The sequence below is a fragment of the Ovis aries genome, chromosome 20 (genome assembly GCF_016772045.2).
Source record: "Ovis aries strain OAR_USU_Benz2616 breed Rambouillet chromosome 20, ARS-UI_Ramb_v3.0, whole genome shotgun sequence".
Classification (NCBI taxonomy): Eukaryota; Metazoa; Chordata; class Mammalia; order Artiodactyla; family Bovidae; genus Ovis; species Ovis aries.
The window spans coordinates 30256396-30282508 of record NC_056073.1 but is presented as its reverse complement, the minus strand read 5'-3'; the positions used below and the strand labels follow the sequence as shown (position 1 = coordinate 30282508).

General features: G+C 46.4%; 1 protein-coding gene and 4 non-coding genes across 5 annotated transcripts; 1 reads left to right on the top strand and 4 right to left on the bottom strand.

The window, feature by feature from the left end:
- Nucleotides 1-3649: 3649 nt before the first annotated feature.
- TRNAV-UAC (transfer RNA valine (anticodon UAC)) lies at nucleotides 3650-3722 on the bottom strand. Its single transcript has one exon. It is a non-coding gene; the product is annotated as a tRNA-Val (tRNA).
- Nucleotides 3723-6034: 2312 nt separating this feature from the next.
- TRNAT-AGU (transfer RNA threonine (anticodon AGU)) lies at nucleotides 6035-6108 on the bottom strand. The gene has a single exon. It is a non-coding gene; the product is annotated as a tRNA-Thr (tRNA).
- A 3101-nt stretch (nucleotides 6109-9209) lies between these two features.
- TRNAI-AAU (transfer RNA isoleucine (anticodon AAU)) lies at nucleotides 9210-9283 on the bottom strand. Its single transcript has one exon. It is a non-coding gene; the product is annotated as a tRNA-Ile (tRNA).
- Nucleotides 9284-11266: 1983 nt separating this feature from the next.
- Nucleotides 11267-17824, bottom strand: LOC101105537 (serine protease 16). The gene is made up of 12 exons (XM_015102550.4): nucleotides 17690-17824; nucleotides 17452-17612; nucleotides 16508-16607; nucleotides 16248-16377; nucleotides 14597-14720; nucleotides 14269-14346; nucleotides 14111-14158; nucleotides 13369-13671; nucleotides 12392-12533; nucleotides 11895-12074; nucleotides 11670-11815; nucleotides 11267-11552 (listed from the first exon to the last, which is right to left on the bottom strand). Exons 1-12 carry the CDS (start codon nucleotides 17757-17759, stop codon nucleotides 11484-11486), a joined length of 1551 nt encoding a protein of 516 aa, XP_014958036.2. The 5' UTR covers nucleotides 17760-17824; the 3' UTR covers nucleotides 11267-11483.
- A 4973-nt stretch (nucleotides 17825-22797) lies between these two features.
- Nucleotides 22798-22880, top strand: TRNAL-UAA (transfer RNA leucine (anticodon UAA)). Its single transcript has one exon. It is a non-coding gene; the product is annotated as a tRNA-Leu (tRNA).
- The last annotated feature ends 3233 nt before the right edge of the window (nucleotides 22881-26113 follow it).

Here is a 26113-nt window from a genome sequence, read left to right as displayed (position 1 = left end):
GTGGAGCACAAGAAACCGTGGGAAATTCTTCAAGAGATGGGAATACCAGACCACCTGACCCGCCTCCTGAGAAACTGTGTGCAGGTCAAGAAGCAACAGTTAGAACCAGACATGGAACAACAGAGTGGTTCCAAATCGGGAAAAGAGTATGTCAAGGCTGTATATTGTCACCCTGCGTGTTTAAGGTCTACGCAGAGTACATCATGCAAAATGCTGGGCTGGATGAAGCACAAGCTGGAATCAAGATTGCCAGGGAAATATCAATAACCTCAAATATGCAGATGATACCACCCTTATGGCAGAAAGCAAAGAACTAAAGAGCCTCTTGATGACAGTGAAAGAGGAGAGTGAAAAAGTTGGCTTAAAGCTCAACATTCCAAAAACTAAGGTCACGGCATCCGGTCCCATCACTTCCTGGGAAATAGATGGGAAACAATGGAAACGGTGAGAGGGGGCTCACTCTCACTGTTTTGAGGGGCTCCAAAATCACTGCAGATGGGTTGCTGACTGCAGCCATGGAATTGAAAGATGCTTGCTCCTTGGAAGAAAAGCTATGAGCAGCGTAGACAGCATATTTAAAAGCAGAGATGTTACTTTGCTGACAAAGGTCCGTCTAGTCAAAGCTATGGTTTTCCAGTAGTCATGTATGGATGTGAGAGGTGGGCTATAATGAAAGCTGGGCACAAAAGAACTGATGCTTTGGAACTGTGGTGTTGGAGAAGATTCTTGAAAGAGAGAGAGTCCCTTGGACTGCAAGAAGTTCCAACCAGTCTATCCTAAAGGAAATCAGTCCTGAACATTCATTGGAAGGACTGATGCTAAAGCTGAAGCTCCAATATTTTGGCCACCTCATGCGAAGAGTTGACTCATTGGAAAAGACTTTGATTCTGGGAGGGATTGGGGTCAGGAGGAAAAGGGGACGACAGAGGATGAGATGGCTGGATGGCATCACCGACTCAATGGATGTGAGTTTGAGTGAACTCCCGGAGTTGGTGATGGACAGGGAGGCCTGGTGTGCTGCGATTCATGGGGTCGCAAAGAGTCGGACACGACTGAGCGACTGAACTGGACTGAACTGAACTGATGTGAAGAACTGACTCACTTTAAAGGAACCTGATGCTGGGTAAGACTGAAGGCAGGAGGCGACAGAGGATGAGGTCACCGACTCGATGGACATGACTTTGGGCAAGCTCCAGGAGTTGGTGATGGACAGCGATGCCTGGCGTGCCGCAGTTCATGGGGTGGCAAAGAGTTGGACTCGACTGAGCAAGTGAGCTAAACTGATTCCTTGTCAGAACAAAAAACATCAAAAGTGAAATGGCACATTCCTTAAAGGTTTCAAAAAAAAAAAAAAAAAAAAAGAGCAGACCAGCCAGTACACATCACATCAGTCTAGCCCAGGCACCGGGAAATACTACTAGTATTCACCTCTCAGGGAAAAAGGCATTTAAGCTTTACCTTTAAAACAGACTTTTTTTTTTTTTTTTACTTTAATTAGGCACGAACATATGTAAGCCAGAATGACTTTCCCATACCTTAACCTGTGACCATTTCTCTCAGAACCATCAAGCAGAGATAGAGATTTTATTTTCTTGGGCTCCAAAATCACTGTGGATGATGACTGCAGCCGCAAAAATAAAAGACGCTTGCTTCTTGGAAGAAAAGCTATGAGATACCTAGACAGCGGATTAAAAGGCAGAGACAGCATTTTGCCAATGATGATCCCTCTCTCTGGTCAAAGCTATGGTTTTTCAGCAGTCTTTTAGGGACGAGAGAGTGGACCGTAAAGAGGCTGAGCGTGGACCTGTCGATGCTTTGGAACTGTGGTGCTGGAGAAGCCTCTTGAGGGTCCCTTGGACTGCAAGGAGATCAGACCAATCCATCATAAAGGAAGTCAACCTTGAATATTCATTGGAAGGACTGATGCTGAAGCTGAAGCTCAAATGTTTTGGCCACCTGATGTGAAGAGCCGACTCACTGGACAAGAAAGACCCTGACGTTGGGAAAGATTGAGGGTAGGAGGAGAAAGGGGACAGAAGATGATCTGGTTGGAGGGCATCATCGACACAGCGGACATGAATTTGAGCAAACCCTGGGAGATAGTGAAGGACGGGGAAACCTGGCGTGCTGCAGTCCGTGGGGTCCCAAAGAGTGGGACACGACTTAGCGACTGAACAGCAGCAACAACGGAAATACCGTGTACGGTATTTTATGTGTTTTTTAATTTTTTTTTTTTAAGTCTGTGCCTAAAACACACGCGCCACCGACTCAATGTACCATTAAAACATTTCCCCCTATCCTTTCTCGCTTTTGAGAAATCCCTCTCACCGCCCGGCAAATCCAGAGTGCGCTGTTCATGGTCCTGACTCCCTGAACAGTTCTGGTTTCCCGGGGGCGACGCGGACCTTCTCCGCCTGCCCGTCGCGCGCTTCCTGTTGATCTGGATGCAGAGTCCCCGAACCGTCCGAGAAGAGCCGCTGCTGGCCTAGATACCCTGCCTGCGAGGGTCCCCAGGCCCCGTTCCGTGTATGCCTGTCCTACAGCCTTGTCTCGAAACACACACGCAGACAAACGCACCTCAACTCCATTCCGATCTCAGCCGGGACTGTTCTGTGCCTAAATGGAACTGTCTTTTGAACCCGGGGAAGCGACGGGTCTGTGCGATTGAAGGACAACCCGTGGCAGAATGTGACCAGTCCGCCCAGGCGAGCCTAGGTGGGTGGGTAATTGGGTCTGGCTGCAGATGACCGCGTGCTGCCTGGGCTCCCAGAAAAGGGGCGAGTCGGCGTCGACCGCGTGGTGGAAACATTTGAGCAGAGATTCGGGTCCAGGCGGACTACGGAATAATTCCCTGAGGGTACTGGTGGGGATCCGCACGCGGACCCGGGGAATTAGGAGAAAAAGGAAAGGACAGTGGGATTAAGCAACGGTCTCCACCCGGTACAAGATCTCCGTGTAGTTTCTGGGGACAGGAAACTTCTGATTCATTGCTTCCATCCCCTCCGCCATTCCTTTCCACCTTCTGCACACACAGATTTTATGTCGAAGGTTTTCGAAAATATTTCTGGTAAGGGGAAAAAAAAACCTGCCAGAGATGGAAGACATCTGGAAACCTCCCCCCTTTTTTTCGTCTGTTGTTTTTAGCTTCTTGTTTGACTGATTGCATTCTTTCGTTGAGTCACTTGTACTGCTGTAGGCCTACCTCAGTTGCTTCCGGCCAGTCGGTTGCATTTCAAATCATTTGCCCATAGGCTAACGGTGAAAGCGAAAACAATAAAGCTTGGTGAAGAAAATGTAGCGAAATACTTCCATGCATTTGAGATGAGCGGCTATATGTTAGACAGGACAGAAGGAGCACTGAGCGTCCAGGACATCATAAGCATTCAGCTACCCCCGTACCTCGAAAAAACCGACCCCTTTTTCCTCAAAATTGCACTAGGAGAGAACATTATAACTGACACATTGTAAAGCTGCTGGAGTCCGAGGAACGTCAAGAAATGTTAAAATAGAGTAAGTATTTTAAGAGGCCGTAGATGAGAGCACGGGTGCTCTGAGGATACGTTGGAATCGGGAACCTTGGACAGGGCCGCAAAATCCGAAGGAAATCTTTGCACCTGTCTGTAAGACAGCAAAAGCCGACTGATCCGGCTGTTTCCGCCCGGTTTCGAACCGGGGACCTTTCGCGTGTAAGGCGAACGTGCTAACCACTGCACCACGGAAACGTCACGCCCAGGACAGATATTACAAGTCCCATAAAACGGCACACTCGGTTCCCTGGTTGCTCCCCACTACCCCCCTCCCCGCCACGCCCCCGATCTAGTAATTTTGAATATTTCTCTTGCAGAATGTTTTCACTCGCTTTCCACCGTTTCAAAAACTTTTGCTAAAAGAATAACATCGAAACTCTATGGCTCATAACCAAACCTAACTCAGCAGTGGGGGTGGTTTAGTCGCTAAGTCGTGTCCGACTCTTGCCACCCCATGGACTGTAGCCTGTCAGGCTCCTCTGTGCATGGGATTCTCCAGGCTGGACATCTGGAAACAACCTCCTGGAGTGGGGATGTTCCCGACCCAGGGATCAAGGCCGGGTCTCCCGCATTGCAGGCAGATTCTTTACCGCCTGAGCTAAGAGGCAGCAGAGACCAAACACCTTCCCAAGCATCAGGCAGGGTGTCCTCAGGTTCCAAGGGCATTTGATTACGAGCGACAACCCGATACTGTCCTGTGCCTTTGATTTCCACCTCTCTTCCTCGTCGTTGGAGCCAGAACACAACGCACAGAATCCTGAAGACCACCGAACTTCCGAGAGGGCCAAGCTCGTCTGGAGGAGACTGCGGAGCGGGGCTGGGATGGCCTATGCCCTCTTGACTCTCAGGAAGGAGTGCCGAAAGGAGTGCCAAAAGGAGTAGTGTTTGGGAATTCATGGGACTGGACTTTGCGCCGGAATAAGTCGAGGTGGGAATCACCAGTCAACTTATTATCCAGCGTCACTCACACTGCCCTGGAACGACTGGGCTTTGAGCGATCTGAATCTGTTCAACAGATGCCCACCTTGCCTCTCCTTTGTTTTTCTCTTCATTTCACCTGACCTTCCTCATTGTATTTTCCCTCTTCCCTCACTTCCCTCGTGCCCCAGGAAGGTGCTCAGCAGCGAAACTGTAGTCTTTCATTAAATTCCATGTGAGAAATTCCTGATTTCTCTGCATCAGCTCTGCGTTGGCATCTTTCACAAACAGCAGCGCTGAAAGCTCCTGCTCTCAGCAAAACTAAAACTAGGATTGGTCACAACGTTGCAGGAAACAGAGTAGAGAGACAATCTTTCCCAATCAGCAAGTTTGGGATTTAGTTTCCCATAATTTGATTAGAAGTTTATTTTTAAGCCAGTAAGGAGTAGCCCCACAATGTACCCAATCCTGACCCTACCAGATGTCCTGAAAAATTATGCAAGCAACTGGTTGCAAAGGGCCCTTTGACTTATGTGACTCGTGAACGCACAAAGGCTTTTCAGATCAAAAAATGTACTTTTTAAACAGTTGAAGTTCATAAGCAAAGAATGTTTTAAGAAGTCAGTTTGCCCGCACCTTAAAAAAAAAAAAGAATATAATTTTGTGTATTTTTTTCATTGACTGTTTTTTATCCTCTTTTAGATATAACCTCAGTTCTTCTCCTTCCAAAATTTCCAGTATCGTCAAGAGTCCATTTCACATCGAAAAGGGGAAACAGTTACAACACAACTTGATTATTTACACTACCGTAATTTATATTAGAATGTCTTTCCTCTTCTTTTATTTCTTTTGATTTCATTTCATCCACTAAGGACAAATGAGTAAAAACAATGCTGGATTACCTAGTGATTCAGGAAGACAGCTGCAACATATGAAAGTGCAGAGCTTGAAAACACACTTGAACTAGACCAGTAAGTCTCTAGCCTTGGTTCATGAAGTATCGCCCATGGAACAGTAGTGTAGAGTCTGAGATGGTAGAAATGCTGACTTTCAGGCCCTTGGTGCAGATGCAGTCATTTAAAACCCTCATTATAATGGACCACAGCAGGTCATTCATATGCTCATAAAATTTTGAGAAGCGTGACTGTAAGGCACTCCTAAAGTTGGTGCCAAATCGGGGTGGTGGGAGTTGGCGAGGGAGGGGGGTGGCTCTGAAGGGGGAACATGACAATTCAATGATTCCATGAAGAAAAGCAAATGTCTCCATCGTGGTAAAAGTTCTAGGAGGCAAACACAATTGAAGAGATCCCACAAAACCAAACTGGCAACGTCTGAGACCTGATCTAAAATGCGGAGGAAAGACCAAGAGGCTGTTCTAATTTTCATCTCAAGATGTCGGAGATGATCTAAAATGCGAAGGAAAGACCAAGAGGCAGTTCTAATACTCATCTCAAGATGTCTGAGAACCACCGTCGCCTTATGGCTATCGGGAGAGCATCCCTAGTACTCCGAAGTACTCCGGGGCTTGATGGGAGGTAAACAAATTGCATTTTTAACTTGTTTTGCTCTATTTAAAACAGTGTTGCCCCAGGCCCCGCTGGGATTTGAACCCAGGATCTCCTGTTTACTAGACAGGCGCTTTCACCAACTAAGCCACGGAGCCAGCTGCAGTAGACTGTTGGTTCCTGACATGATTTGAAGGAGTTTTCGCTTTCCTGGCTCACCAATGCATTTCTCAAGAACTTTAGATCAACACTACAATCTCAGGACTATTTCCTATTTCTCAAAATTTCTATCAAGTCATTTACCCTCTCTTGTGTGAAATATGCACAGAAGTTTACATGCTGAGTCAAGATGAGAAAAACCTTCTGAACCTCTGAACCCTTGAAATCCATAGCCAAATCGTTTGACCTTTGCACCTTCCTATGGGAGATACTAATACTTCTCCCTTTCGAATCTATAAAAGGAAAACGGTGGCGCTTATCAGTCTAGAAACGTAACATGAAATGGAGCGCTGGAAAGGACTTCACCACATCTTTTGCTACGCTCACTGTCAAAGAGCAGTATCTTACAAGAGAGGAGTGTGCCTGTTCTTATTTATTTTAGAGCAATGTGGACGGCAAAGGCATGCAAAAGGGAAAAGGAAGGTAAGAATTCAGCAAATGTAGACATGCAAGAATGATGTTTGACACAGAAATACAGACAATTAAAACTTTGGTAGACATGTCTTACATTAAAAATGTTCTAAAGTTCTTGACTTGTCTGAGTTCCTGAAATAGACACTTGGTGCATAAATATCAGAGAATAGTCCTCTCCTCTGAGCATGAGGCAGTATGCAATGATGCTTTAGAGCTCAAACTCTGATGTCAGACCCCACTGATTCTTTGTTCCAAATCTGTCATTATACTCATGACTTTGAGAAAATGTAAAACCTCTATTTATGATTTTTATTTACTCAAATTCTTTGAAGAGTGCTGGCAGGTAGTGTAGATTATTTCTAGCCTCAATCGATAAGACTGCTACGAGTGTTCTGTATCTAGGCCCCATAAACAATATTGCTTCCACAGGTGCTAGTGAATAGCGTCAGGAAGCTGCCAGTATCTCTTGCAATAACAGACTTTTGTTTTGTGTGGGTTTTTTTTTTTTTTTCCCCCAACAACTGTAGCTTCTCGAGTACTTCTGTAAAGGTAGGTCACGTTTTCCATTTATTTCTATTTGAAGAACTCCTTAATTGCAATCACATACTGCTATAGGATTAACATTTTTCTGCCCAATATGATTCACCTCTCCTATTGTACTTTATCAAGTGTTTTGTGAATTAACGGGAAAACTAAGTTAGGAACCACCCACTGTTAAGCACATCAAAGGCACTTGAGTGCACACACACACAAATAAGAATTAAAAAGAAAAAGAAAGAAAACAAACCCGCCCAACATTACAGTAACCTTTGATCTCCCAGTTCAAAAAAGAAGGGGTGAGTAATACTGCCTGGGCAAAGTACGATCTCTGGGACAACCCCACGAAAGAACAGTGAACTGGCCATTGTTCGGTCTGACAGTCTTGGATTGTGTCATGGGAACACAGGGCAAGATGGTCTTGCCCTTTGTAATGGGCAAGATGTCACAAAGAGCAGTGGTTAAGATGTTTATTGACACAAATGGAAATATTTTAGGGCCAAGCTAGGAAAGAAAACATTTCAGGTGTTATTTGAAACTTTGTGAGAGAAACTCACCAAACTTCAAGTTCAACATACACCATATAGCTCCATTTCAGATGTCTTTTACAGGCTGAAGACGAATGTCATTGGTCTGGTTTGCATTTCAGTGTGGGAATGGGACTCTGGGAGAATCATCTGCAGCATGTACCAGCTTGCACAGATCACCATGTAAATATCTCTGCATGTCCTTCACCAAAGAAGACATCAATCACGTTCCTTCGGCTTTTAGGAACTGCCTGTCATGGACCTACTGCCCACCAGGCATTTGTCTCAACTCTGATTTGAGTGGTGGGAAGCAGACACGTTTCCTATGCGAATACTGAAACATAAATTTTTATTTTGGAGCATATTTAGAAAAGTTACAAAAACAATAGAGTTTCTTTGTACCCATTTCAGAGTTTCCTTTCATTAGCTTCTTAGGTTACCATGGAACCTTTATTAAAGCCAAGAAACCAACACTGATATTTTAATAATAACTGAATGCATGTACTTGTGTGTGTCACATCTGTTCTTACACTAATGTCTCCCCTCCCCCAACCCACGGCATCCCACATTGCGTTCAGCCTCCCTGGTCTGTGATTGTTTCTTGGTGCGGATGAATTCTTTCTATCCGGTATTTGTATGACTATCTTCCAGTCTAGATTTGTCTGATAGTTTTCACACGAAGGCCTGGGGCTACAGGTTTCTGGACGAGACCACAGAGTACTTGTCCCATCACTTCCTTTCAGATGTGACTTGATAGGAGGATAGCTTACCATTAGTGATGCCAACCCCGATCACTTTTAAGGTAGTGTTTGCCATTTTTCTCCCTGGTGAAGTTTCTTCCTATGTTTTCCTACTTCTTCCTGGATATTTAGAAGCTAGTGGGTCAGGATGGCCCATATTCCAGAAGGGAGAGGTTAAAGCTCCATCTCCTGGTGAGTGGGTGGGGAGTAGTTTCTTACCTTAGCTGGAATGCATCAGTAAGAAAAATACCTCCCTTCTCCCGTATTCATTGGTTGACTTATTTAATCACTGATTTGTAACAGTATGGACCCATGAATACACATTTTATACTTAGTTTGCATCATTATCTCAAACTATATTATCCGTTGTTCCAAGTGTTTCAGGTTTGGCCATTGACGGCTCTTTCCAGCTCATAAAGAGACAGCTGACAAAACTGTTTCTCTCCTGCTGTGTTTGTATCAGTAGAGTTTTTCACATAGCCTTTGAAAACCTTGTTTCATCTTTTGCTGATCTAGTTAAGACTCAAGTGTGGAAATGTAGAAAGTGTAGATGGTTTCATAGTCTATTTTAGGAGGGAAATACTCCAGGAAGGTCAGTTTCTTCGCTGGAATCAGTTATCCTGTGGATCAAAATGTGCCAAAGCGATGCTCTATGTCTTGCTGGGTCACTGACTGCTATCCTTTCGTTCTGCAGATGCGAGTCAAACATGAGGAAAGATGTACGATTGATTCCAGTTGAAGTTCTCAGCGAGAGCTTCCTGTCCCAGACAGGAGCTGGGATATGGCAGTGAGCCTAAAAGGGATGAACCGTCCTCTGAAGCCTGGCCCGTACGGGGATCGAACCCGCGACCTTGGCGTTATTAGCACCACGCTCTAACCAACTGAGCTAACCGGCCAGACACGGCGGTTGGTGCTGGTGTTTATGCTATTAAAAGAGAAGGAATCAATACGGCTTTTCCGGGAGCTGCAAAAGGAACACAGTGAACCCAAATGACTACAAACTAATGTTCAAAGAAAGAAGAAAGCACATTCTTCCTCTCCCCCATCGTGGAATTAGGGGAAACAAAGAGGAATTCTTAGTATTTGGCGTGAATGAACTCTATTTCCTCAGGACTGAGGTAATCAAAATTGTGGAATACCTGCCTGAGAGCTAGGCCTAGCCCCACAGCCACATTGATAGGGAGACTCTGAGAATACTTGAGGAGACGAGGTAGCCCAGGACCAACCCCAAAGCCATTAAATAATAAATGGAGAAGCTTGCAAATAAGTATGCAGCAAAGTAGGAGGAAAATCAAGAGGAAGTGAAGATTGGAGGGTACACCTCATTCTTTCATCGCTCGACAGGAATCGAGCACCCATGACTGTCAGACCATGGTGCACACGTTAAATGATGATGGGAATCACTGAGGCTAGACCTCAACATGAGTGGCTGTGGCTCAAGAGCAGCTTTTGTTACAGGGTAGCACCTGTGAGTCGGACACGACTGAGCGACTTCACTTTCACTTTTCACTTTCATGCGTTGGAGAAGGAAATGGCAACCCACTCCAGTGTTCTTGCCTGGAGAATCCCAGGGACCGGGGAGCCTGGTGGCCTGCCGTCCGTGGCGTCGCACAGAGTCGGACACGACTGAAGCGACGTAGCAGCAGCAGCAGCAGCAGCAGCAGCAGCACCTGTGACCTGCGCTAGGACTGATCCTCAGAAGAGATAACAGTGTTACTCCTCAGGGTTTGGAGTCAAGAAAGGCAGGGAATGACCCCTCACAGAATGGGCTTTATGCCTCTGTTTCCACACTCCTGCCCATCCCTCCCCTCACCCCACTCCTCTTTACTTTCCCTCCACTTCCCAGCTTCCCAGAGACACTCAGGCCACTTGACTGGCTAACTCCTGGTCCTGGTGAGGGTTGAACCAACCGGTGAATATGTACTGTTGGCAGTGCTAAGGCAGGCTAAGTGGGCCCCCGTGAGACTGTGTCCAATCTCTCAGAGCTTGGAGGTGTCCTCAGCAGGAAGGCTTGATCAGAACCCTAAACCCCTTGGATTGGAAGCTGGACTTGCCCAAGAGTGACATTTGATTACGGGAAAAGATTGGTGAGTGAAAAGAAGGAAAACTAAAAGACAGACAGAGAAAGACAAGGATGAAGTGACAAGAAGAGCAGTAGAGACAATGAGGAAGAGCCTAAGAGACAGAAACTGAGCCTCACGGAGAAAGCACGATTGAGAAGATCGCAAAGGACAGGGAAAGTCTGAAGAGAGAGGAATAGGGGCAGAGAGAGAGAGTGAGAAAGAAAGTGACTCACGGGACGCAGAGACCAAAAGTGAGAGACAGAAACAGAGCAAGGGAGATAAGTAAGGACAGAGCAAGCAAGAGGGGAGGGAAGTAGAAAGATACTGAATGAGAGACAAGGGCAGAGACAGAGACGAAGAGAAAGAAAGAGAGCCAGACTAAGACACAGAGAGCAACAGAAATGAAGGTATTCAGAGAAACAGGAGCAGATTGAGAGACAATTAGAGACAGAGAGAATTCAGGCAGGAGGAGACTGAGGGGAGGGTCCAGTGAGAGGAGCAGTGAGAAGCAGAGACAGGTCAGGGTCTGAAGTCCAGAGACAGACAGGCAGCAAGGCACCCAGCCCAGTACTTGAACAAAATTTGAGCCTGAAGCTGATTTGCAGGGGGAGGAGACGAGGGTATAGAGCCATGTTCATTTGACATTTGACGTTTAAAATAATGATATTCTCATTCAGTTGTGGAGAAGGGAGCGGCTACCCTCTCCAGGGTTCTTGTCTGGAGAACTCCATGGACAGAGGAGCCTAGCAGGCTACAGTCCATGGGGGTCCCAAAGAGTTGGACACGACTTTGTGACTGAACAAAAATGACAGAACATTGAGAATAATCACTTAATTTATAGAACTCTTTGTAACAAAGCACTTTTAGTCAGGAGTGAGGACGTATGCAGACACAAGATGGTTTTATGCAGGACATTTGCCAAATGTGAATTCCTGGGAATTTCCTGTTTCCGAACAAGCTGCCTTTTCTTGTCCAATAAATGGATACAGCCAGGACTGAGGTGGCTCTTCTGTAGTTGGTGAGGGTGTAGGATTCAGACAGCACCCCTAACCTGGCCCTCCTTTGCCAGCCCAAGCCAGGTCTGCAGCTGCTGGGAGATTTTCTGTAGAGAGGTGGGGAGAATTTGGAAAGTTCAGACTCCAGCACTAGCAGAGAGCAGGAACATGCAAATTAGCATGCAAATGATAACGCAAATCACTGAGAGATTTTTCTCTCTTACCTGTCGCGCAAGGCGGAGGCCAGGGGAATCTGAGGGTCTCTCAGGTGCCATGTCCAAGCAATGAGAGGCACTAGGGATGAGAAGGGCTGGCTCGGAGGGTCCCAAAGGCTGTGTTACACTTAGCACATGCCAGGGATCTGTATCCCCTGGAAAGAAAGGAGAGGACCGTGTGTTGAGCCACAGCCAGATAGACACTAAGGAGTCAAGTTCTGACGGCACACTCACCATTAACAAACAGCACTTGGGTGGCCCCTGGGGTCTGGCCACCATAATAGGAGTTGGTCTGGGCCACAGCCTGGGCTACAGATGAGGTTGAAAGCCCAAACACCTGTTCACATAGCTCAAGCTCGGAGGGCAGAGCTGGGAGCTGGGAGAAAGGGCACCCGGGGACCTCACAGGTGACGTCTGTGGAGAGAGGGATTCACCAATGTGGAGTATATAGCCAGCCCCTACCTCTTTAATAATCGTGTACAGAGCTCTCCCCAGTGATGACTGAGACAGTTCCAGACCCTCCCTTCAGTGAGTTCACGGTCCTCTCAGAGACGCACTCAGCCCAAGACACTGATGGCCTAGAATGATCAGGGCTGTGATAGAATAATGTCTGGAGTGAGGTTGGGGGTGTCTCAGAAGGAGCATAATGAGCCTGGACCACCTTGAGATGGCTTGTCTGGGCACAGCAGAGACCGTATGTTTTGGAGGCGAGAGTTGGGCCAGTCACTCACAGTAGCCGAACTCGGTACAAGTTTGGTACAACCACTGCCGGTCACCCACGCTGGACACTTGGAGTTCTGTGACCCTCAGCTGTGCCACTGTCTCTGCCCGAGAAATGCTTAAACACCTCTGACCCAGGCCGTGTGTGACAACCTAAAGGACAATACACATACATATATGCAGACATACATTCCTTGCCCCCCCCCACTGCCCCCGCCCCCACCCTGGCCATCAAGCCAGGGCAGGGCCTGGAGCCATTGGTCCCTACAGGTCAAAGGTCAGAAGTCAGAAGAGTGAGTTTCTGAGTTTTCCTGGGGTCACTGCTCAGAGTTGCTGGGGACCTAGGTCCCTGTGGGTTAGAAATTAAGGTGCTAGATGACTAGGAACTTCTCACCTGTAAAGTTGATCTTGGGCAAGTGAGAATATCTTAGACCTCAGTTTCCTCAGTTGTGTCTGGGGACAATAGTAGTGTTTACTTCGTAGAACTATTTTAAGAATTCAATGAGATAATATATGCGAAGCGCACCGCACAGCATTTGGTGCAGACACCGATGGAAAAGTGATAGCTGGATTGTAGAGGTTGGGAGTCCGAGGGAGTCCGAGGCTCGGAGCCCCGGTCTCTAGGAGAACTGGGTCCCGAGGACAACTGTGTCCCCCGGACTAATGTTTTTCCTTCATTCTACAAATACTATTTGAGAGTTTGCTGTGTGCCAGACACTCTTGCAGGCCCCAGAAAGAGGACAGAACAATGTAGGCAAAATAGTAAGCACAGTCGCTATCACCTGCCTACTGTGCTCCGGGCTCCCTGTTCCCTAGGTCATACTGCTCCTACCTCATTCCACCTCCGAGGTCCTTTTGAGATGTAATACCCATTTTACAGATGAGGAAACTAAGGTGCAGAAGGGTTTACGCTTGCCCAAGTTCACACAGAGGAGGTGAAGCAGGAATCCTCGCTCTGCTCACTCTTGGCGGTGCTCGGGGTTCTCACCTGCACTGCCCGACGAAGCCCGCGGTAGGGTGCAGGGCCGCTGCAGTTGCCCCTGCAGTTGCCCCGATCCCCGAGGAGGAATCTGCAGAGCTGTCGCACACTCAGCGGCGCTCCAGCTTGCCCATCGTACTGCACCGCACCTCCCACGAGTGCCTGCAGCGCCCCCAGAAGCTCTGCCTGGTCCTCAGCGCGCTCCAGGGACCCGCACGCTCCAAGCTCCACGCTCAGCGCTGCCCGAGCCCCACGGCTCGCGCGCAGCCGCCGCTCCACCTCCGCAAAGGCTGCGGACGCCGCCGCCCGGCACTGCGGAGAGCGAGAGGCGGCGTTGGTGAAGACTTGGGCCAGGGGTTCCGCCTGTCCCTCTCCGCGACCCTCATCCTCCCTGGGCTCCCCAGTTTTCCACATTCAGATTCACACAGGGGGCAGTTGAAAGTCGCTTTTGCTCGAGGCCCTGCCCTCTTCCCGGCTCCTCCTCCGGGCCGTCCCACCCCAGGCCCCGCCCACACGAATACAGCCTCCTGATAGGGTGGTCCGTCCTCAGGCCCCGCCCCCGTAGGATCCTCCCTTCTTAGTACCCAGACCCATCTTCAGCTCTCGCGTTCTTCCCAAATTCACCCACCTCTCTGGGCTCCCAAGTCTCTGAGACCCCAACACCTTGCAAGCTTCAACCGTTTTCTCTGGCCCCCATCCTCAAGGCCTTTTCTCTTTCCCTATCCCCCTCCGACTGGACCCCAACTCATACCTCCAGGGATCCGCCAATCGCAGTGTTCATTAGGCTTCTAGACACCACCTAAAGTCGGGTCGCGGAAAAATATCAGGTGAACCGCACCACCGAGGTCTTCCTCCCCCCGCCCCCCCTCCCCCCCCCGCCACCCCGGGCCCACCTCCCGCCATCCTTACGTCGTTATACTTGGAGAAATCCAGTGTGGCCCGCACCGGAGCGGAAGAGGCGATGGAGGCAAAAAATAGATGGGGAAACTGAGGGAGAACAAGTTATCAGCCTGGGGGCTGAAGGACTGGGATCCCATATCTGCCCGCCCCTGTGTCACTCACTCGTTGTGTCATCTCAGGCAAGTCCCTGCCTTCTACACACTGAACTCTTATGAAGGCAGATTGGGATGGGGGGTTGGGAGGAGGAGGGTGTGGAAGGAGGTTTTCCTATTATCTGAGTTATGGACCTCGCAGTCCAAGTTCCTTTCCCCCAGTCCACCCAGAGGGGTCCCAGGACCTTCAGCCGGGCCCAGGCAGCCAGGGAGCCAGCATAGGAACCTCCGAAGCAGATCCAGGGGCTGGTGGAGGAGACGTTGAAGAGGCGGGAGAGTGTGAGGCGGGCAGAGGCCGCATCCGCCAGCCTAGGGTCAGAGAAGAGGCTGAGTCGGTTCCCATGGGTAGGAATCCCTGAAGATTCCCCAATTTACAGGCAGGAATCCAGAGACAAGAATGGAGAGAGCCTGGCCAGAAGCTAGGGTTTTTTCTCATGAGGTATTTCTGAGGATTCCCCACACCTACACATTTCCGCACATGAGGGGAGACTCATTTGGAAAGCTTCCACTCTTCACTTCCAGACTAGGTGGGAGAAGAAAATCTTCAAGACAGTTTAGGTGAAAATCTAAATTATAGGAGGGATTGGAGACTGTCAAAGAGAGCTACTCAGGAAGAGGAGGGGGCCCAGGCTGGATAGGTTAGGAGGTATTGGCGAAGAGGGAGACACGATTAGAAAAGAGACAGAGATATTGGAATATATCTAACACCCTTCCTTTTTTCTTTCCCCTTGGCAGTGCCACAAGGCTTCTGGGATTTTAGTTCCCCAATTAGCAGTGATGGAACCCATGACCCCTTCAGTGGAATCGTGAAGCCCTAATCACCTAATCACCAGGGAATACCCTAACATCTTTTTTTTTTTTAATCCCAAATGCTTTCTCCCCTCCGTAACCTTTCTGAAACAGTTTGCAGTTAGTGTCATCCTACTGCAGTTGGAAACTAGTTTAGCTTGTGAAAGATTAAGAGATAGAGAGGAATATACAGGCAATGTGATACAGATGGGGACACACAAAGATGGAGACAAGAGTGAGGCAGAGAAAGTCAGAATGATTACAGACAGATACAGAGATGGAAAGCAGAAAAGGGAGAGATAAGTCCGGGAGAACAATAAAGTAGGTGAGGGGGGAAAGAAAGAGAAGGGATTTGGTATAGGGGTAGGGTGCACTGAAGGAAGCGAGAGAGGGAGCTAGACAAATATCTGGGGGAAGCCCACTCTGAAGAAGGCAGAGTTCAAAGGCTCAAGGAAGCGATGTGCCTGCAAGTCTGGAGAACAGCAAGAACTTCAGTGTGCCTGGAGCCCAGTAAGAGGGAGAGAGAGGCCAGAGAGCTAACTGGGGAGCCTCCAAAGCCAGCATAGGAGCTTCCACAGCAGATCCAGAGGCTGGTGGAGGAGATGTTGCAAAGGTTTTGTCTTTGCTCTGAGTGCGATGAGAGACGTGAGGGATTTGAGCCAGGAGAGAGATGATCTGGACTGTGGTCTAATGATCACTCTGGCTCTTCATCTGGAGAATAGGCTGACGGGATCAAGGACAGAAACAAGGAGACCAGTGAGGAAGCTGTGTCATCCGTCTAAGGGATTCTGGTAGTCTGGACCAGCAGGTCATAGTGTAATAGCAAAAGATAAGAATACAGTGGAAGAGGTGGAGAAATAAAGGATAGGGAGGGAGAGAGACGGAAAGACAGGAAAAGAATAAAACACTGAAAGACAGAGAAGAAAACATGGGACCAGGGACTCAGAGGTCAACTTTGGGCAATGGAAGAAGAGACAAAGATTCAGAGAAGCCAAAATACAGCCACCTTCAGTCCCATGACCCCAAACATCCCCTACCCCCACTCACGCATGGCGGCTGGACAAGAAGCGGAGCTGGGCCATGTCCAGCCCCTCAGCAGGTATACTCAGGCCATAAAATCTATGCTCCAGACTTATCACCAGGGCCCCCCAGATTGGGGCCAGATTTGCAGGGTGCCCTGTGAAGAGTCCAAAGCGGATATGTGTCAACTCTTGCAAACCTCAGGCTTCACAGCCCTTCACAGTATACAACTCCCCTTCCTCGCCTCCACCAGCTTCCCCTTGTCTTTCCTCACGCTTGCTTCTTACCTCTCATCACTGAACCAGGTCCAAGGCTGCCTTCACCCCCCAGATGCAGGAATACAGGTCCATCCTGGCTGGTCCAATGTTGGTCATTTACCCAGTACCGCTAAGAGGTGGGACGGGGAGGAAGAAATGGAATCGTGAGAGTTCTGACCTACTCTTTATTTCCTGTTCATTCTGGTCTCTTTCCCTAATTGATCTTTTTTATCTGACGTTGACTTGTTTATTTACATGATCATTTCTCTCCTGTTTGTCTCCTCATCTAGAGTGTAATATCTACAAGGGGAGATATTTTTGTCAGCTCTTTCACTCTGATAACCCAGGGTCAAGAATAGTGGCTAGGAAGTGGTAGGCACTTGTTCTATATTGAGACAATAATTGTAGAATAATTAATAAATGCAGGTGGATTTAGAAATAAGGCCTGTGTGAGATGACCTTTGGAGACTGTGGGGAGAGCAAGTGTAAAAGAGTAGGTATAAAAGTGGTAAATCTGTTCATTCATTAAATACATATCTTCAAGTGCCTATTGTGAGCCAGGTCTGGTTCCAAAGCTGATCCTGATTTTTGCTTCATTTTGAGACTTGGTGGTGCATTTGGTGATTAATCTGAAGGACAGGGAGAAGGGGGGTGGTAGTTGAGGGGCAATGAGGGAGTGAGAGTGAATGACAGGGAAAAGGAAAGACTGAAGGATAGGACATGAGGAACAAAAAAAGTGGGAGGCTAAAGAAAGGAAGGGGAGACTAGGGGATAGAGGGCAACTCTAAGAAACAGAGGGGCTAGACTAAAGGGCCGTAGGGATACTCACAGCAGATATCAGGTAAGACTGATTGGGGAGAGGACGAGGCGACAGCAGTGTAGAGATAGGAATAGAAAGCAGAGACTGAGGGGCGGAGTAGGGGGACTGAGAAGGGAGTAGGGTGGGCAGTGGATCTCCTCTCTCCTGGCCTTACCTGCAGGAAGGAGCGTCTGTCAGAGGCATTGAAGGGGTCCAGTGGCTGTTCCAACCACCCCTCTTTTGGGAGGGTCACAGAATCTGGGCCCAGCCCCAGGCCCAAGGCTGAGCTCTCCTGAAACCTCAGGATGTGCTCACCAAGGCGCCGAAGGAGGGAAGCTGTGGGACGTGGAGGGGAAAGAGTCAGGCCGGGGCTCCCCAAGGGGGCTCCGGCCTGACTCTCAGGATCCTCCTACCTGGAGCTGAGGATGCCCAGAGGGAAACCAGCAGCAGAGGGCCCAGCCATGGCACAGACCCGATGTCCATGCTGTCCAGTTCTTTGTGGGAGGGCTCCAGGGCTGTGTTCCCTCCACTCCCTCAAGACTTCCTCTATTGTCCCAAGCGCTGGCCTTTCAGTTTATAGTCTTTGATCCGTAGCTCAGGTATGTTTGCAGACTCTTGTCTTGGAACAGGTCAAGCTTCTGTTGGAACCATTCAAGCAAGGCAGGGACGCCAGAGTCTGTATATAGAGCCCTGTGGCTGTGGCCCCTGGATATCCAATTCTCTCTCTGCTCTTGATTTTCTCCTTTCTTGTCCCTTGATCTTCCTTCCCTCCTGCCCTCAGTCTCCATGCCTGTGCCTCACTCTCCCCTCTCCTTCAGGGGCCATCTCTTTCTACCTCAGGAGCCCCTCTTTCTCCCCCCAACCCTCCAGCATACTTTCAGTCCCCCTCATTGGCCTTAATACTCAATCTGTTCGTCTCTTTGTTCCTCAATTCTCTTTCCATCTCCTCTCTACTTCAGTCTCTCTCTCTCTCTTTCAGTCTCGGCATGTCTATTTTCCAGTCTCCCTTTTTTCCTGCTCCCCATCAATCTCACCCCCACCCTCTGACCCACAATCTCACCACTTTCCTTAGATCCCTTATAGCACTTTGAATATTTCTGCAGCAGCAGAATATTACTCCTGCCTCAGAATGCTTGCCCCTGCTCCTCTCACTCTGTGGATTCCTGCTGCTGCTGCTGCTGCTGCTAAGTCGCTTAAGTCGTGTCCGACTCTGCGACCCCGTAGATGGTAGCCCATCAGGCTCCCCTGTTCCTGGCATTCTCTAGGCAAGAACACTGGAGTGGGTTGCCATTTTCTTCTCCAATGCATGAAAATGAAAGGTGAAAGTGAAGTCATTCAGTCATGTCCGACTGTTTGCGACCCCATGGACCGCAGCCTGCCAGGCTCCTCTGTCCATGGGATTTTCCAGGCAAGAGGACTGGAGTGGGGCGCCATTGCCTTCTCCGCTGTGGATGCCTATTTCTCCATAAATCTTCATGACTTCCTCCCCCACCTCAGTCAGATCGCTATTCAGAGTCCAGAAAAGGTCTTCCGTGGGCATCTCTTTAAAAATTGTCAAGCCTGAGCTCGCCAGCCCCAAGGAACATCACAGTTACCTAGGGAGCCTGTTACACATGCAGATTCCTGGCCCTACTCCAAAGATTCTGATCCAGTGCGCCTGGCTGGAGCGGAGGATGCTGCGTGCCTACGAAGTTTGCTTGTAGTAATTTTCTGGCAAACAGGCCCAGGAATCGGGCAGGGAGCCCAGGGTAACAGTAGAGTCCCCATAAGAGAATAGAGGTGAGGATGAAACAGCCATCTTTGGCAATAACGACGAAGCAGGTTAAAAAATCCTCTCCGAGCATCTTGACCAATAAGAGACAGAAAAACAAAGATGTGGGAGGCGCTTGGTTGAAGCATCTACATCCACAGAGGCCAGAGCAGGGAGGCGGGACAGCTTCGAGCAGAGCTCCGAAGTCAGCAGAAGGCCTTTGGGGAAGCATCTTGGACTTGCCGCTTTCTAGTTCAGTGACCGTGAGGAGGTTTTGTCACCTTTTAAAGGCTGTTTCTACATGGTGTCAACCGCCATTCTCTGCCTCTTCCTACTCATGTCTTTGGTTCAAAACACTGCCCTAATCCAAAGCTGAAATGAAAAAAACACTTCCATTTACATGAGTATGGAAAAGAAAAAAATACTCAAGAATAAATTAACCAAGGACGTTTAGGAGATGTACCCTGAAAACAACAGAACATTGAAATTAAAGAAGATCTAAGTAAATGGAAAGTTATCTTGTGTTCATGAGTTGGAATATTTTAAAATGTTAAGAAGGTATTAATAAAATGGTCCAAATTGGGGGGAGGGGGGAGGTCAAACCACTAAATCTCCTCTATTCTTTACTCTTCTTCATAGCAACGTATCATTATCAGAAGTATAAATATTTTATTTATATAGTTCATCATCTGTCTCCCGGATGAGAATAGTAAGCTCCACAGGGCCATGGATTTTTCATCTCCTTTGTCCATTGCTCCGTGCCTGGTTCTTACAAGGGTGTACACAATGGGCAATCAATAAATGTTCAGTGAATGAAAAATCCATCAACCAATGTTGATGGGATTCTACTCTAAAAGTTTATCTACAAAAAAAAAAAAAAAAGTTTATCTACAATCCGACAACTTCTTTCCACCTCCAGCGCTATCATCTTCTTCTAGCCACTAGCATCTTTGACTTGGACTATCACAGAAATCGCTTAGCTTTACCTCTATTTTCAAAGCAGACATATTTTACTTCTGGACAATGCACTCTTCTTTAATGATTAAAGCAAAGTATACCAGATATTTTTGATCGGCCACAAGACAGGCTGTTCTAGTTAACATAAAGTTCACCGCAAAGTCATGTATAAGTCAGCATACCGTTCCTCAGTATGTGAGATGACATCCTTTTCCTTGTTAGGCATCAGGGCAATGCTTGTCTTGTAAAATGTGTTTGGAAGAGTTTCCCCCTCTGTGATTTTTTGGATGAGTCTGAGAAGGATTGGTCTTAATTTTTTGAATGTTTGGTAGGATGTATTAGTGAAGCTACTGGTCCTAGACATTTGTTTGTTGGGAGGTTTTTGATTACCGATTCAACTTCTTGCTAGGGCTGGTCAGATTTTCTGTTTCATCAGTATTCAGTCCCAGTAGATTGTATGTTTCTGGGAATTTATTTCTTTCTATCTTGTCCAATTTGTTGATGTATTATTTTTAAACAGGTACCAGAATCTGAATCTTTGTATTACTTTTGTATGAAAAGGTTTCTTTCCCAGCTGACTAAGCAGCTTAGTTGGTTAGAGCATGGTGGTAATAACACCAAGGATGGGGGTTCAGTCCCCATCTGGGCCAGTGCAAGGCTTTTGTTACTTACTCACTGAATAATTTTGCTGCAGTCATCTAACAATTGGAGATAACCTCACAGACATCAACTTGGGAATGAATGTTGACTTCATTTGTTCTTCAGCAGTGACACTACCTTCCTTCCCCTCCACTCCTGCCCCCAGCAAACACAGTCCCAGCAAAAAATGAAATTTCAGCATTTTAGATTTGGCAAAGGGGCATTTTCACCACTCACTGCTTGAAATCCAAAGCCTATGTTCATTTAAGGAGGGAGCAGTGCTGGTAAGGCACCATCCCTTTGAAAGAGCTGATGACTGATATTTTACGAGATGGGGTTTAGAGTAGACTTTCAGAGGGTCAGTGGATTGACATATTCTGTGGAAGTATGGTTCTTCTGGAGAGACTCTTGTTGCTTGGTTGGCACTCAAAGGGATGTTTACTGAAGTGAGTGCATCCTAGCTGGCTCATTTCAGAAAGCAGGGGTTGATAGTGATTGGTTGTGCAAATGTTCACAAAATGATTATCATGGATAGATCAACTGGTTTAAATTTGGGTCTAGTGGCTACTTGCTACCACTGCTATAGAACAGTCTTTTCCTAAGTTTGTGATTAGTATGTCTTCTCAACATTTTGTTTTGGCATAAAGCACACATTATTTGTTTGTTTAACTATCCACGTAATGAAAAATAGTGGGCTTTCTGGTGGCTCAGACAGTAAAGCGTGTGCTTACAATGCGGAAGACCCAGGTTCGATCCCTGCGTCGGGAAGAGCTCCTGGAGAAGGAAATGGCAACCCACTCCAGTACTCTTGCCTGGAAAATTCCATGGACGGAGAGGCCTGGTAGGCTACAGTCCATGGGATTGCAAACAGTCGGACACGACTGAGCGACTTCAATGTCAATGTATAATAAAAATACTGATTTTATTATTGATGACCTTTCATTGATTTAGGCCTTGAGAGAATTATACTAAGTGAAATAAGCGAGACAGGAAAAGACAAATCCTGTATGTTTTACTTACATTTGGAATCCAAAAAACAAAATAAATCAAAATCGAGTTTTTAGACACAGAGAACAGTTTGGTGATTGAGAGGGGAGTGGAGGACGGGTTAAAGGAATGAAAGGGGTCAGGAGGTACAAATTTCCAGTTGTAAAAGAAATGTTATGGAGATGTAAGGTACACCATGGTAGTATAGTTATTAATAATAATACTGTACTGAATATTTGGAAGTCGTTAAGAGAGTAGACCCTAAAAGTTTTCATCACAAGAAAAAAATATATATAAGATGTATATAAGACGGATCCAAGAAGCATTATAGGGATTTGCTTTTTCTCCTTAAAGCTTGGTCTCCAATCTCAAGGGTATAAAATTATTCATAATGTTCCAGGGACTAGAAAGTCTAATTAATTTCCAGGTCTCCTACATTGCAGGAGGATTCTTTACCATCTGAGCCACCAGGGAAGCCTAATCAATTTAAAATTAGTTGGAGGCTAATTACTGTACAATATGGTAGTGGTTTTTGCCATTCATTGATATGAATCAGACATGGGTGTACTTGTGTCCCCCATCCTGAACTCCCCTCCCACTTCCTTCCCCATCCCATCCCTCAGGGTTGTCCCAGTGCCCTGTTTCATACTTCGAACTTGGAGTGAGGATCTATTTCACATATGGTAACATACATGCTTCAATGCTATTCTCTCAAATCATCCCACCCTCGCCTTCTCCCACAGAGTCCAAAAGTCTGTTCTTTTTATCTGTGTCTCTTTTGCTGTCTCACATATAGGCTCATCGTTACCATCTTTCTAAATTCCATATATACTGCTGGGCATACACACCGAGGAAGCCAGAACTGAAAGAGACACATGTACCCCAATGTTCATCGCAGCACTGTTTACAGTAGCTAGGATGTGGAAGCAACCTAGATGTCCATTGGCAGATGAATGGATAAGAAAGCTGTGGTACATATACACAATAGAATATTACTCAATTATTAAAACGAATGCACTTGAATCAGTTCTAATGATGTGGATGAAACTGGATGGAGCCTATTATACAGAGTGAAGTAAATCAGAAAGAAAAACACCAATATAGTATATTAACACATATATATGGAATTTAGAAAGCCTAATGAATTTTAACCCAGTAATACTTGACTTGTAGGTACTGCTGGTCACCACCAGGATGGCCGAGTGGTTAAGGCGTTGGACTTAAGATCCAATAGACATCTGTCTGCGTGGGTTCAAACCCCACTCCTGGTAGAACTGTTTTTGTTGATGCCTAGTCATGTCCAATTCTTCTGGGACTCTGGGGACTGTTGCCTGGCAGGCTCCTCTGTCTGGGATTCTCCCAGTCGAGAGTTCTAGCGTGAGTAGCCATTTCTTCTGTAGGGGATCTTCCTGCTTAGGGATCCAGTTACTTTAGCAAGTATCTTATCTGAAAATGATAGTTTCTTGTGCAAAGTGGATAATAGTCCAGCATATATTTGACTCTGAACTCTTTTTATCCAGTCTGACAGGTTCTGTCTATAACTAGTGGATTTAGGGAATTTAGATATAATGTAAATGATATACTTGTATTTTTTAAAAATCCACCATCTTATTAGTTGCTTTCTGCGTTCTCCTTTCTTTCATCTCTTTCTTCATGTCTTTGAAATATGTGAAAATCTTAAAAAAATTAATTAGTGTTTTCCCTAGGGTTTTCTATATATAGCTACAATCATTCAAAATCTACCTTCAAATTGTACTATGCTGCTTCCTTTACAATGTAAGAAGCTTGTAATAATATACTTCCTCCTATATTGTGTGTCATTGCTGCCACAGATTTTGCTTTCATGTATGCTATTATTGTACAGTGTGCCACTACTATTTTTGCTTAATGCAGTCAGTCACTTTTAGAGTGATTAAAATTGGGGAAAACCTTCCTTATATGTACCTCTATTGTATTCATTATTGTGTATATTCATTGCTTTGTATTCTTTCTTCCTGAGATCACCTTATAACATTTCCTGTTTTGCAGGTCTGATAGTAATGCACTTCAGTTTTTGTTTGTCAGGAAGGACTTTTATTTCCTATTCAGCTTTGGGAAATATTTTTTCCTTGGTAGAGGATTCTGGATTTACAGATTTTTTTTTAAAAAAAGTAGCCTCCCATCACTTTCAAATGCTATTCCATTATCTTCTGGCATACCTAATTTCTGATGAAAAGTCTGCCGTTTCAGATAGAGAATTAGATAGCTTGGAATTCTCTGACCTTGGAGCTGAGGTTTGACGTACAGGTTTCCTCCACTATCAGAAAGCAGAGCATTCCTATAAAACATTTCACAAGCTGAATTGGCGTGAAGTGAAGAAACAATTATCTTAGGACACTTCTTACATATGAATGTACAAAGTTAGTGGAGATAAAGCACAGATGCTCATAGACACAGTTCAAATCTGTGGTAGCCTGAAGCTGAGATGCAGAGTATAGTTCCTGTGGGAGGAGCTTGGCGGCCCCACCCTTGCCGCTTCTGATGCGCTCAGCCTCTACAAAGGCTCCCTGCAAAACTTGCTGCTGTTCAGTCGCTCAGTCGTGTCCGACTCTTTGCGACCCCATGGACTGCAGCACACTAGGCTTCCCTGTCCTTTACCATCTCCAGCTGCTTGCTCAAACTCATGTCTATTGAGTCGATGAGGCCATGCAACCATCACATCCTCTGTCGTCCCCTTCTTCTCCCGCCTTCAATTTTTCCCTGCATCAGGGTCTTTTCTAATGAATCAGCTCTTCTCATCAAATGGCCAAAGTATTGGAGCTTCAGCTTCAGCATCAGTCCTTCCAATGAATATTCTGGACTGACTTCCTTTAGGAGGGACTGGTTGGATCTCCTTGCAGTCCAAGGGACTCTCAAGATTCTTCTCCAACACCACAGTTCAAAAGCATCAATTCTTCTGCATTCAGCTTTCTTTATGGTCCAACTCTCACATCCATACATGACTACTGGCATTTTTCTGCCCAATATGATTCACCTCTCCTATTGTACTTTATCAAGTGTTTTGTGAATTAATGGGAAAACTAAGTTAGGAACCACCCACTGTTAAGCACATCAAAGGCACTTGAGTGCACACACACACAAATAAGAATTAAAAAGAAAAAGAAAGAAAACAAACCCACCCAACATTACAGTAACCTTTGATCTCCCAGTTCAAAAAAGAAGGGGTGAGTAATACTGCCTGGGCAAAGTACGATCTCTGGGACAACCCCACGAAAGAACAGTGAACTGGCCATTGTTCGGTCTGACAGTCTTGGATTGTGTCATGGGAACACAGGGCAAGATGGTCTTGCCCTTTGTAATGGGCAAGATGTCACAAAGAGCAGTGGTTAAGATGTTTATTGACACAAATGGAAATATTTTAGGGCCAAGCTAGGAAAGAAAACATTTCAGGTGTTATTTGAAACTTTGTGAGAGAAACTCACCAAACTTCAAGTTCAACATACACCATATAGCTCCATTTCAGATGTCTTTTACAGGCTGAAGACGAATGTCATTGGTCTGGTTTGCATTTCAGTGTGGGAATGGGACTCTGGGAGAATCATCTGCAGCATGTACCAGCTTGCACAGATCACCATGTAAATATCTCTGCATGTCCTTCACCAAAGAAGACATCAATCACGTTCCTTCGGCTTTTAGGAACTGCCTGTCATGGACCTACTGCCCACCAGGCATTTGTCTCAACTCTGATTTGAGTGGTGGGAAGCAGACACGTTTCCTATGCGAATACTGAAACATAAATTTTTATTTTGGAGCATATTTAGAAAAGTTACAAAAACAATAGAGTTTCTTTGTACCCATTTCAGAGTTTCCTTTCATTAGCTTCTTAGGTTACCATGGAACCTTTATTAAAGCCAAGAAACCAACACTGATATTTTAATAATAACTGAATGCATGTACTTGTGTGTGTCACATCTGTTCTTACACTAATGTCTCCCCTCCCCCCAACCCACGGCATCCCACATTGCGTTCAGCCTCCCCTGGTCTGTGATTGTTTCTTGGTGCGGATGAATTCTTTCTATCCGGTATTTGTATGACTATCTTCCAGTCTAGATTTGTCTGATAGTTTTCACACGAAGGCCTGGGGCTACAGGTTTCTGGACGAGACCACAGAGTACTTGTCCCATCACTTCCTTTCAGATGTGACTTGATAGGAGGATAGCTTATCATTAGTGATGCCAACCTCGATCACTTTTAAGGTAGTGTTTGCCATTTTTCTCCCTGGTGAAGTTTCTTCCTATGTTTTCCTACTTCTTCCTGGATATTTAGAAGCTAGTGGGTCAGGATGGCCCATATTCCAGAAGGGAGCGGTTAAAGCTCCATCTCCTGGTGAGTGGGTGGGGAGTAGTTTCTTACCTTAGCTGGAATGCATCAGTAAGAAAAATACCTCCCTTCTCCTGTATTCATTGGTTGACTTATTTAATCACTGATTTGTAACAGTATGGACCCATGAATACACATTTTATAC

Coding starts and splice junctions, on each gene's coding strand:
- LOC101105537 (XM_015102550.4), bottom strand. CDS start 17,759: ATGGACATCGGGTCTGTGCCATGGCTGGGCCCTCTGCTGCTGGTTTCC. Junction 12,075..12,391: donor TTGTACCGAGTTCGGCTACT/GTGAGTGACTGG, acceptor CTCTCTCCACAG/ACGTCACCTGTGAGGTCCCC. Junction 11,816..11,894: donor CCAAGTGCTGTTTGTTAATG/GTGAGTGTGCCG, acceptor CTTTCTTTCCAG/GGGATACAGATCCCTGGCAT.